This window comes from Nestor notabilis, unplaced genomic scaffold (genome assembly GCF_000696875.1).
Source record: "Nestor notabilis isolate BGI_N333 unplaced genomic scaffold, ASM69687v1 scaffold28672, whole genome shotgun sequence".
NCBI classification, from domain to species: Eukaryota; Metazoa; Chordata; class Aves; order Psittaciformes; family Psittacidae; genus Nestor; species Nestor notabilis.
The window spans coordinates 6,754-18,560 of record NW_009920153.1 but is presented as its reverse complement, the minus strand read 5'-3'; the positions used below and the strand labels follow the sequence as shown (position 1 = coordinate 18,560).

Below are 11,807 nucleotides of genomic sequence, written 5' to 3'. Positions count from 1 at the left end.
AGCAACAGAGAATGAATGTGGCAGGGAACACTTACCCAGTGCAGCTCAGGGTCCTCCTCTTGTGGTTCTTCCTTCCCAAGCCATTCTCCGATAACTTTCCTAGCAAACTCCCAACACAACCAGCTCAACCTGGCCTTTCTGGGGCTGATACTAGCATGAGGAAGTGTCTGTAGTGCAGGACCATCACCATCTCCTCTTCCTCCAGTCTAGGAAAAAAAATAATCAGGCTGATCACACAGAAAACCACATCACAAAGGACTGTGGGCTCTGGTCCCCTGTTCTGTGAAACTCATCGATTGAAGTTGCCAGATTTGTGTTGCCACCCTTGGAAGAGTAGCAGGTAACTCTATAGGATATAGTTTCTGGGTCTTACCATGCTTTAACAAACAGAAGGCTCATGAGTAGTAGATTTGCAGCTCTGCTAGCCATCTTTTAGTTATTACTGTACCTAAGCTTGAAGTGTTCCTACCTAAGATCACGTATCATGTTGTGGTCACAGCAGAGATTGGTGTAAAGTACACTGCTACAAGTCCAGCTGGAAGCACTCTGAATGATACCTACCCCAGGCTGACATCCTTTAGAAGCAGATGTTTAAAGTATTTGTTGTGTTTGGGATTAATGCTCTGACACTTGAGTAGGGAGAGGTCTGCAAAAAACATGCAGAAACATCAGGTTTGTGGCATATTTCTGTCCTCCTTTGTCTGTGCTTAATCCCCTTTCACCTATGGGTATGTACATGTCAAGTGGGTATGGTTACTGCTGGTAGTTCACTCTGTATTAGCAAATCCAAGTCTTGGCATAAAAAGGATGAAAAGGATGTGATCTGGTTTTACAAGATCTCACAGAGTGTGCTGAGAACAGCATGTAACACTGATGAGGCATTATTTCCTAATGGCTATCCCTTTTACATCTAATACGCTCAGATGGTGCTATGATAGACAAAAATAAGGATCAATGAGCGCTACTACGGTGTGTTTATCAAGTCTTTTAGGAGGCCTGTCTCAGCACTGGTGGGCATTGGGGCAGGGTAGGGGAAAAGAATCACGCTGAGGTGGATTAGAAGCATATCGTGTCCTCACATGGGCAGAGGCAGTGATGGAGCCTTGTCCCAGCTAATGATCTCCTACATAGTTGGAGCCTTAGTTTAGTGAATTCTGCAGACTGTGGGTGTTTTCCTGCATAGCATGCTCACTCCATCTACTGGTCATTTGTCACATTCACCACGCTGGATGGTCATAATCCATTCCAGTTAAATGAGCAACATTTAGTGACATCCAATGTAAACTTTACCAAATTCAGCATAAAAATCGTTCTCAGGTACCAAAAAGAAAGCCTTTTAAGACATTTTATTTATGAAGAGGCTCTGAAAATGAAAGCCAATGAACAAGGAGAGATTAACATCTTTTGTTAAAGACATCTTTCGCGGCAGACAAGCTTCTGGGCCTCTAAGGCTTTCCTCAGACTAGCTCTCTTACCTCACTAAAAAATATGACTCTGCAAAGTACATCTCCCTGGTAGTTTGACAGCAAACTTTTCAAAAGCGGTTTTGTAATTGCCAGCAAGTGTTCCAAATTATGGCAGGATTTAGAAAGAATATCCTCATTGTCAGCTCAGCATTAGCACAGCGAAGAAATTAACGGCTTGCCAGAAGAGGGGTAATTAACTGTCTGTTACTGCTATGCCCTCACCTCAATATGCATGCAGCTGGTACTTGTTTCTGTGCTCTCCCAAAATCAGTTTCACAGTGGTCCCTTTGGCTCTGTGTCTGTTTCTACCTCATTAAAGGAGTTAACGCTCACAAAAAGGAAGCCAGCTCCCTTCCCTGCAAAGGGATCACATTCTTGAATGAAGAGACCACTTCTTATGTCTGAGGCTGTTAGAAAGAAGAAATTCACTGATGGTATTAAAAGTGCTTTGAGAGCACACAATGAAAGGTGCTCTGGATAGATACACAAGCCATTATCTTTTCACATTTCCATTTGCTCTGAAAGCTGTTTTTTCAGCTGGCTTTACTGTCTCTATTTTCTTTTATACCCTGAAAAATATATACACTGGGCTTCTTTTGGCACATTCTGGTTTCAGTTTGCTGCATAATGATCTCTAACAGCAAGGAGCAAACACTTACTCTAGCAGTGAGTTGAACTGAGAAGCTTTCTATAAAAGAGATGTATGTAGTACAGTGTATTTTGTCAGCTACATGATTAAAGGTTGACTATCTGCAAACCAATATATTATACGTGACTGAAGTTCAAGACACAATTCTGTGAAGGGTCCTGATGGTGCTTCTATCCATAAAAGTCCACCAGAAATACTTCATGAACCACAGTGGGTAAAACTCAGTCACAAATGATAGCATAGTGGAAGATAAATCTCACTATAGGAGAAAGGTTTGGGTTTTTTGGGGTTTGTTTTGTTGGTTTTTTTTTTTTCAGAAGGTTGAGAAGGGTCTTCTTATAAACAAAACTATATATTTTTGCTCCCTGTATCAGATAACTTGAACCTGAGTAAGAAGGGACTTCATTTTTTAATAGCATTGTTATTTGTGAAGAGAAATTTAAAGGAAACTGATAGCATCATATAGGAAAGATTCTGGTCAACCACAGACAAGTTTCAGCTTCAATATATTCCACCTCAGCCATCTCCCCACATACTGTGTTTTCGAATTAGATTACAGACTCACTGGGGACACAAGCCACATCTTATCATATTTGTATTTAGCTCTAAGCAAATTACCAGATCTCAGCAAGTAATAATTCTTGGCGTAAGATTCCAACCATTGACAGTAACTGCAGAAACATCCATCACTGGATGCTCTAGCACTCCTTTCTTTTCCTCCAAGACCAGATTTTTCTCAGTAAACAAAAGGTGACTCTCAGCACTGCTAAGCTCTACTCAGTTCCACAGATTGAAGCCAGACATTACCTGCTTTATGTGCTGCACAAGCTTAGTCGTCTGAAGTAATTTACCAACAATTACTATCTATCTAACTTACAGCTGTCTCATCTGTCAGGGAGGGCCCTGATGCAGCACAGATACTGTCATGGAGGAGAAAACATTCTCCAGGCTGGATTGAGATTTTTCTTTCTGCCTGTACATTATGTATGTTGCAACTGCTGAATAATTTTAAGTAGCAATGTCTGCAGGGACCGTGCCCGGTGAACTTGTGCCCGGTGAACTTGTGCCTAGCTCTTTACTGGTACCTGCAGTTGTCAGTTGAAACAGTGGCTTGACTTGCTGCCTTCATCTTGAGCTCCCTGTGGCCAGCAGCACTGTAAAACATGGAGAAAATCAGTGGCTCCGGAGAGCAGAGTGCCCTTTTCGAACCTGCAGAGGCACAGGGAACTGTGCTGAACACAGCCTATGAAAAGAATCGGAATACACACATTTCATAGAATCACAGACTGGTTTGTGTTGTAAGGGACCTTAAAGCTCATTCAGTTCCAACCCCCTGCCATGGGCAGGGACACCTTCAACTGTATCAGGTTGCTCCAAGCCCCTGTGTCCAACCTGGCCTTGAACACTGCCAGGGATGGGGCAGCCACAGCTTCTCTGGGCACCCTGTGCCAGCACCTCAGCACCCTCAAAAATTTCTTCTGTGTATCTCTGAGATAGGTCTTTCTTTTTATCTTTGACACCTCTCTTCCCCTCTGACTCCACTTTTGCATGGCTGCGATCTCTATCACTGGGTTAGGTATTTGTATGTTCTCAGCCCATGAGAATGAAAATACAAATTGTAATTTGCAGAAATCCTGGAAAAAAACCCCAAATCCAAAAAACTAAACAAACCCAAACCAAAACCGAACCCAATCAATATTTAAAAACATCTAAGTATTCCTTAGTACTTTCCACAACCATCCTCTGGAATCCTCCGAGTGTCAGCACTCATTATTATGTATTAAATGCTAATAACTGCTACGTTATTTAAAGTTTAATAAACTTTGTTTTCTTTTGGCAGATTTGCAGCTTGATGCGAGGTGGAATAGCTGAGAGGGGAGGGGTGAGAGTAGGACATCGTATTATTGAGATCAATGGACAAAGCGTTGTTGCTACTGCTCACGAGAAGATAGTTCAAGCATTGTCTAATTCAGTGGGAGAGGTAAGAAAACAACTAAATACATCATCAAGGAATTAACTGTTGAAAGAATATACCTTTCAGCTGAAATGAGTATTTTAACATAGTATTAAAACCACCACCTCAGTAAATTGGAGTTGAGCACTACTAACAAACAGTTAACATTTTTTAACAATTAGATGCATACTCACTACATTTTCCCGACTCATTTTCAAGGGTTCCTGGCATGACTCTGACCCTTCAACCAGCTCTTTGAATTAAACCAATCAATTAAGGGAAGAAATCGCTCAGGCATGTTAGCTATGAAAATGTCTCTTGGCTTATCAGTATATCGTGTCATAGAAATAAATCAATATTCAAAGGGCTGAGAGATTAAGGATTCAAATTTATCTATCTTTTAATCATTTAATTTCCACCAAGTGTCTCCAACTTACCTTGGGAATAAGACGTCGCTCCCCAGTATTTTTAGAGAAACCAGCAACGAGTGAACAAGATCCTGCAGTTTATCTAAATCCCTAGTGGCGGTTTCACACACAACCCTGGCCAGATCTTCCACTAGCTCCTTTGCCAAAAATCAAAAATAACTTGTTTTCCTGTGGAAAATGATACTTGAAGAGTACTGCTGAGTACTTGCACGTTGGCAGGAACAAAGCTGTAGATTTCAATAGAACCCCCATGCCTTTATGGGACCTTTTTGTAGCAGACCATGTCACTAACCAGATGAGGACACTATGACACTATTTTTCAGAATGAAGAGACCAAGAAATCAAGGATATGGCTGGTGAGCATCTGTATTATCATTTAGCAAAATTTATATTCCTTCCTCTTGCATGGTCTGACAGGTACTTACAGCTGTTACTACAATTCTGATAGAACTCTGATTACCTGATGCCTTCAATCCTGTTAGTCCTCTGACACTTGTAGAAAGAACTTAGATATACCAGCCATGAGAGAACCTGTTCCACCAAACTCTTGACTGGCATTTAAGTATCAGGTAGTAAGTTCTGTGTTCAGAGGATCACACTCCAGTTAGGAGAAAATACATACAAAATAACACTCCAACAGGGAAGAAAGAAGAAAAATCTAAATTCAATTAATATCAGAATAGCAGAATGAATTTTCAGAGACGTTTGTGCTGCTGCTTTTTTAAGGGCTGTAACCAGAGTAAGCTATGACAATAGAAAGCCTTTAGGTGTCTTTTTAAGCTGTATGATGTTACACCATGTGGTTGTCATTAAAAAAACCTCAAACAGCAAAAAAACCCCAAAACTCAGAAAATAACACCACATCAAAAAAAAAGAAAAAAAAGAATCAAAGACAGCAAACCAGCTTGTTAGAACCAGAACACTTTGAACAAGAAACTTTGGTAGCATTCACAGCTATAGAAACCAGGAGCAGAGTCAGACTGGCCCTTATGGATTATTTTAAACTAGTAACAATTTTGTTAATTTCTGTGTAACTCAATTGACAGATTCACATGAAGACTATGCCAGCTGCCATGTTCAGGCTTCTAACTGGGCAAGAGACACCCCTATACATCTAGCATGCAACTCTTGCAGCAAAGTAACTAAATGATTCCATCAAAGCTGAAGAGAATTTTGTATTTTGTATGAACGAAAGGCTTTGAAGCTGACCTGAGGACTCCGAAACAAGGACCAGACAGGTGTCTCTGCCTTTTCTCTCCTTCCTTTTTATTTCTTTGCCAAAAAGTGATGAGAAGGATGGTCCAGGACAATAATCACTGACAGAAACCTTTGTAAAGCATTTAAGTATTTTGCAACATCTTCTAAACTTTTTTCTCATAAAACTTAAAACATATTTATTTGTAACCTTTATGTGGAGTGATGTATGTATGTATGTCTGTCTTGTTTGATAACACGGTGAATGTGACTACTTGATGAATGAGACCGCAGGAAATGGTAAAGAGAAGCAATTAGAGAGAGTGATGACTGCCTCAAGTTAAAAAAAATCCCAGTCCCAGAAAGTGATCTGACACTGATGGCTTTGCAGAATTTTAAAGCTGGTGCCGAATAGATGGTATTTCAGTGGGAAGGAATGTCTGCAGTTAAAACTTTTAGATTCTAATGTAAAGAAAACCACTGTAGTACTTGGTATTGTTATGACAAGTGTAACCTGTTTGGCAAGGTGTGAACATAAACATGTAACAAGTGTTTCATATGCTAAATAAAGAATAATTGCCACAAGATTAAAATCAAAATATTTATTTAGATACATATTTATTTTTAATGCTTGTGATTTTTATGGTTTAACAGAGTTATTTCATGGATAACTTATTGCACAGGTTGTGTAATGTATGTGTTGGGCTGGGCTTTTTTTTCTTTAATTTTTGCATATTACCTTCTTGATTCTATTAGCTCAAAATGGGAAAGCCATGCTTACCTGTTTCTGTCTTTTATACAGCATTCGTATTCCTAAGGCAATGTGTTCTGAATGTAAATTGTTTTGACAAATAACCTAGCACCATCAGCAGTATTAGAATGTGTATAGATTAAAAAAACTAGTACTAAAGTTGTATTCCTTCTGACATAAATGTTAATTGGTGTAACTTTTCATCTAGGTTTTTTTTCTTGGCCAAGGCCTTGAAGAAAATACACTGTGACTTAAGAAGCCTTACCATGCAGTAACTAAAGAACTTTAGATGACTGTACTTCCAGGAGTAGTGTGTTGCATGCAACTGACCTTAGGAAAGAATTAACCTACTATCACTAATAAATCTGAAATAATAAAGGAAGCTTGCTTGTTTGTTGTGTAAGTTTACGTAATGAAAAAATCCAAGTAAAAGATCATTTAATTCTTCATCTAAGTGCAGTTGCAAAGGTAATTTTTTTTTAAAAGGAATTCATCTCTCAAATTAGGAATTTGTGTGTCATTAGTATCTTGAGTAGATGCTTTCAATTAGCATACCTTGTTGCCACTGGATGTCACTGTAACTTCACATCAATACAGAAGCATGCTATAATTAAAATACATTAAAATGGATGATTCTGTAAAACTTAAACTACCCATCTTCAGCTACATTCCTTTGTGACCTTTTCACAGGATGTCTGCCCAGCTCAGAGTGACACAAATGAAACCAGTGTATGATTTAACCTCAAATGGAAACTAACGCTACTGACAAGCACTGCTGCAAAAAAAATAAACCCCTGAAACGTCAACCTGTGGTAGGTTCTTTAAGAGAACCTTTTGATTAAGGCCTTTCCAATTTCCTCTGAGAGAGCCAGGATGAAGCTTGCACTGGAAGACGTTTTTGGCAGACCTGTGTTTGTGCTGGTAATCAAATTAGCGTCAATGATAATTACTTTTGGATTATTTTTTAAGATCAATGTTAAATAAATCACAAAGGCAGCAGAACCACTAGGACATGCTTTAGTAACACAATTGCCAAAACTGCTAATTGGAAATTGGAGTCAGTTCTTTTTGAAATAATGCTCAAGGCTCTGCTAGATGAAAATTCATCTAACTTCCTATCAGCGTTTGTAAGAAGTCCGTGAAGTATGCTTTTTGGAAACACAGAATTTCAGAGACTTCTTCATTAATACATCTTTTGGTCACAATTTGCAGAGGTGACTTCAACGTCAGTTTTCAATAGCATACACTACTCCGCTAATGAACTCATGAGCAATCAAACCAGAGCAAAATAAACCACACTGCAGCCACCACTGCGATTTAAAAAGGCAACATGGGGGGAGGGAGGGGAAGGAGTGGGGGGGTTTAATAGGACAGACCAGTTAGCCTGGCATGAAAGACACTGGGAAAACGGATTAGAAGCAGCACTGTATGTGCGTGTGCATCACCTTTATGTTTCTATCCGAATCAGTTGTTGAGAAAGCAAAGTCCAGAAATACTTTTTATTAAAACACTGATCATAGTTAAAACACTCTGAGGTACATTAAATAAATACAACTTTTAAGTTGTACAGCCCGTCTCTGGCACTTTCGCCATGATTTTCAAGAAGTGCTAGGCAGCATTAGTAGCATTTCTGTAAGTACAGTGAAATAAACACATTTCTGGTTGGGAAAACATTTGTTGAGATTTGACTACCAAATCAGTTAAAATTTCGCAAAAATGAGAGCCGAAATTTACATTCAGAAAAACAGGTGTTCTCCTCCTGCTGTTTGAAAAAGGTGGAATTCCAAGGGAAGACACTTTTTCCTTTTTAAGTCATCCACTACTTGTATTTCTCCCAGTCCTGGTTTCTTCCATAATTCTTTCTGCTGCAATCACATACCTGCGAATATTATCAAAGGATGGTCTCCCGGCAAACTCCAATTAAACTGTGAGGCCTGTCGTGCTGTAAAGGGCGAGTGATACGGGACCTACGTGAGAATGCAAGTGGAGAGCTCAGAGCACCGCAGCTCTGAAGATGAAGATCTTCTTGAAGTCGATTTCTAGAGGTATTCACATTCTGCTGGGAACTTGCCATTACCTGTTTAAAAGGGCAGGAATAGGGAAGTTAAAAATGGGGAAAACAGGGTAAGAAATGTTTTCGTTTAAAAGGTTCAGTCCCTGAGCATTAGTTCACTTGAGTTATCTAATAATGGAACATCCCCAGAGGAGTTTATGCAGGCATCTGAAGAGCCTCTCACTCTCGGGATGAGATGGAACTGTTCCTAACAGCTGGTCAGGGCCGAGTACTGGCTACCAGAAGGCACCGTCAGGCTTGAAAGGCATCAGTCCTCATAGCTATGCCTGAGTGTTGAATCAACAATGGTACGAACAAGTACTTTTTTCTCTCTACACAAGAAGGACACCTGTGGATAAGGTGGCAGCTCTGCCTTGTAATTGACAAATATAAGTTTGGCGCAAATTAAATTCATCTGTGTCTTTGAAGAGATGCTGCTAGCTTTGCCGAGAGTGGAAGGTGACTAAAACCTTGCAAGCCTGGTAAACAAACATTTTGGAGTTCATAGAAATGTCAAGCTATTTCACAAATCTGAATTATACAAATGTTTTACCAAAAATTCTGTGGCTTCTTAAGTAGATTGCAGAGATGCCCTGGACTTTCATCAGTTAATAATGGTTTTTGTCTGAAAAAAACCCACAACCTACTAGAATTATTTCCTTAACGTGAGAGAACGGTACGTCTCCCCCGACCTAAGAAATCCGCACAGGATAAAAATTGAGCCATTGGTTTCTGGTTTTATGATCTATATAAACACTCGCATTTTTTACACTGTTTTGTTTTGTGAGAAACTGTTTTTTTCATTTGAAGAAAACAGTTTTCAGCTTTCTAAGCTTGAGGATTTAATGACCCATACGTTTTGTTAAGAAGTAAAACCGTTAAAATTTAATTCCATACTAATACTATTAAGTATGTCACGATAGTGCTGCTTTTCTACCCATGTGACTACAGAGGTTACAGATACAGTGGTACTTCTTTGTTCTTCACAGGTAGCAAAACCAATCTTTCAGTAAGCTTTCCTGAATGCTGTATGGTTCCTGCTACAGATCAAACTATCTCACATGCTGTTCAACTGTTATTACATCCTATTTTAGAACTTGGCCAGTTTCCCTCATTTGGGGATCAGCAGACTAATACCACAGAAATGACACTATCTCAGAAGGGGGTACAGCCCCCAAGCACTTATCCTTAATTGTCTGTACAGCTCTGAAAACCCTACAGGCACACTTAATGTGGTTACTCAGTACTAAGAGCATTCTGCTTTTCAAATCTGCCAACAGAAAAAGGAACATCATTTCTATAGGTAGCATTCTGGTAACAATACTAGCAAGAGGTGATTCATCAAAACCTGCAAAAAAGATGTATTACTAAACATGCATTAGGTAACACAACTTCCTGCCACCACTAATTCCCTTGTTTTATAGGATTCCTTCCAGGCCTTGTGTCTGTTTTATTCTCACTCAAGGTGAGAAGATGCATTATTCCTCCATTTGAAATAGCAAAATTTCTCAATTTTTTTCTTAAGACTGTCAAGAGTCATTACCATTCTTCTAGCCAGGAGTGAGGGTAGCTGCACTGTTCTGTATCTCTACCCATTCTTTTCAGCTAGTGGCTTATGCTGTGCAAATACATTTGCCTGAAAATGTCACAGATCCAAGTCAGTTCTGTGTATCTCTCTGTGTATAATCACAAATTCATGTATGGAACAATCACAGGTGCAGAAAGATGTTGGAAATAAGAGAGGATGATTATCAATGTGTAAATCAGTTCCCTATAGATCTCCTAGGATATTGCTGGGTCCAGCTGAGGAATTTTAAATGCATTTATGAGTACTTCAGCATAAAATGCTTGGCTGGCCAATAAATGTAAGAAATTCCTTACTATAAAAGAAGGAATTGTCTGAACTATTTAAAACTAAAAACATTTAAGTACAGTATTTGGCTATCACAGTTGAACAAAGCCTTAAACATACATGGCCTACCTGGTCTATAATATTGGCACTGAAGATGGCTTCTTCCATGTGTCTTTCATCAGATTTTATCACCGATCGTATGCTATTCACTACATGACGTACTTCTGGAGGGAGATTACAGTTTGAATGTTCCAAAAATTTTGCCACTAAAATTTTTGTGTCTTTATAAGTCTTAAGGTCCACTAAAGAGTATGGTCGCTCTTTTGAGACTTTGTGCAAAGCCTTTGGCTTCAGGTGTAGATCAAGCTTCCTTGCATCCCTCTGTTTTCCAGTTGGTAGGAAACTGCTCAAAGAATGCTCACAAGCAGAGGCAGCCACATGAGAACCAGAAACAGGAACTAAAAAAGGGGGGGAAGAAGATCTTTAAAATAATAGTTAAAAAAAAAAAAAAAAGAAAAAGAAAAAAAAGGCAAAACACATACTGTCACAGAAGTTTTTGCTTTGTCATAAAATGTCTGTTTTGTCTGAAGAATAACAAAACCTATGCAATTAAGGAAACACTGCAAAATGTGTAATTTTAGCCAGGGGTCAAGAGTACTGCTTTCCCATGAGCAAGGACTGCATTTAGGATGAGTGGCTGGGTAATTAAAGTACTTCATAAACCACAGCCATTTTTGTTACCTCTACTTTCAGGCACTTCAGTTCACATTAATGGTAAGGGAAATACCAGCTACTCAGTGTTAACATGTGTAACTTGTAATGTTTTAGCACACATACTGCCCTTCCTCGCCCCCCCCAACTTTAAAGGTAACGTTCTGCTTATTCTAGGCCTCCAAAATTGTAAGCAGTGAATAATATAAGAGATATTAGTAGAAAATACAGAGAGCAAAAATTCTAAACTAAACCAGAGGACTTTATTTGCAGCATTTATTTTCACTTAAAGGCTGGTTCCATTGGCACTGTCCATCATACGCATGCTGTTAGTGATCTTTCTGCTCCAGATTTTCTAAAGCTTCTTTATCAGAAACTTTTAATTATTTTTAAAATAAAAGAAGGAAACAGTAGAATCCTGCATTAGAAAACTGATCCTCACCTGTTCCTAATGTAGCTGGAGATAATCCTGCATCTTGACAGTGGCTACATAAAGGAGTCCAGGCACAATTATCACCTTTAACCAGAGAGAGAAAGAGAGAAAGCGCGAAAGAGAGAGCACACAATCAGGCCCTGCTCTCCTCTGTCCAAAGCAAAAAGAAAACCCCAACATTGGAATCTTTCATTATCTCCTTTACAGAATGAAACTACTCCGAAGAAATACTGCTTTCAAGATGTCCATCCATAGAGAGATGTTACTATACACAGAAAAGCCCTGTAAGCTGTTAAATGAATACAAAGATACCATT

General features: G+C 39.1%; 2 protein-coding genes across 2 annotated transcripts in view; one reads left to right on the top strand and one right to left on the bottom strand.

Annotated features, from left to right (window-relative positions):
* Positions 1 to 6,824, top strand: part of APBA2 (amyloid beta (A4) precursor protein-binding, family A, member 2) — a gene marked incomplete at its 5' end in the record, with an annotated part of 26,740 nt that extends 19,916 nt beyond the window's left edge. Inside the window, 2 exons of the mRNA XM_010010553.1 lie at positions 3,956 to 4,096; positions 5,544 to 6,824. Of these exons, the coding sequence (XP_010008855.1) occupies positions 3,956 to 4,096; positions 5,544 to 5,615 (213 nt within the window). The remainder of the gene's footprint in view (positions 1 to 3,955; positions 4,097 to 5,543) is intronic.
* Positions 6,825 to 8,020: 1,196 nt separating this feature from the next.
* LOC104402634 (protein FAM189A1-like) overlaps positions 8,021 to 11,807 on the bottom strand; it is a gene marked incomplete at its 5' end in the record, with an annotated part of 8,640 nt that continues 4,853 nt past the window's right edge. The window contains 3 exons of the mRNA XM_010010554.1: positions 8,021 to 8,519; positions 10,477 to 10,805; positions 11,501 to 11,575. Of these exons, the coding sequence (XP_010008856.1) occupies positions 8,334 to 8,519; positions 10,477 to 10,805; positions 11,501 to 11,575 (590 nt within the window). The remainder of the gene's footprint in view (positions 8,520 to 10,476; positions 10,806 to 11,500; positions 11,576 to 11,807) is intronic.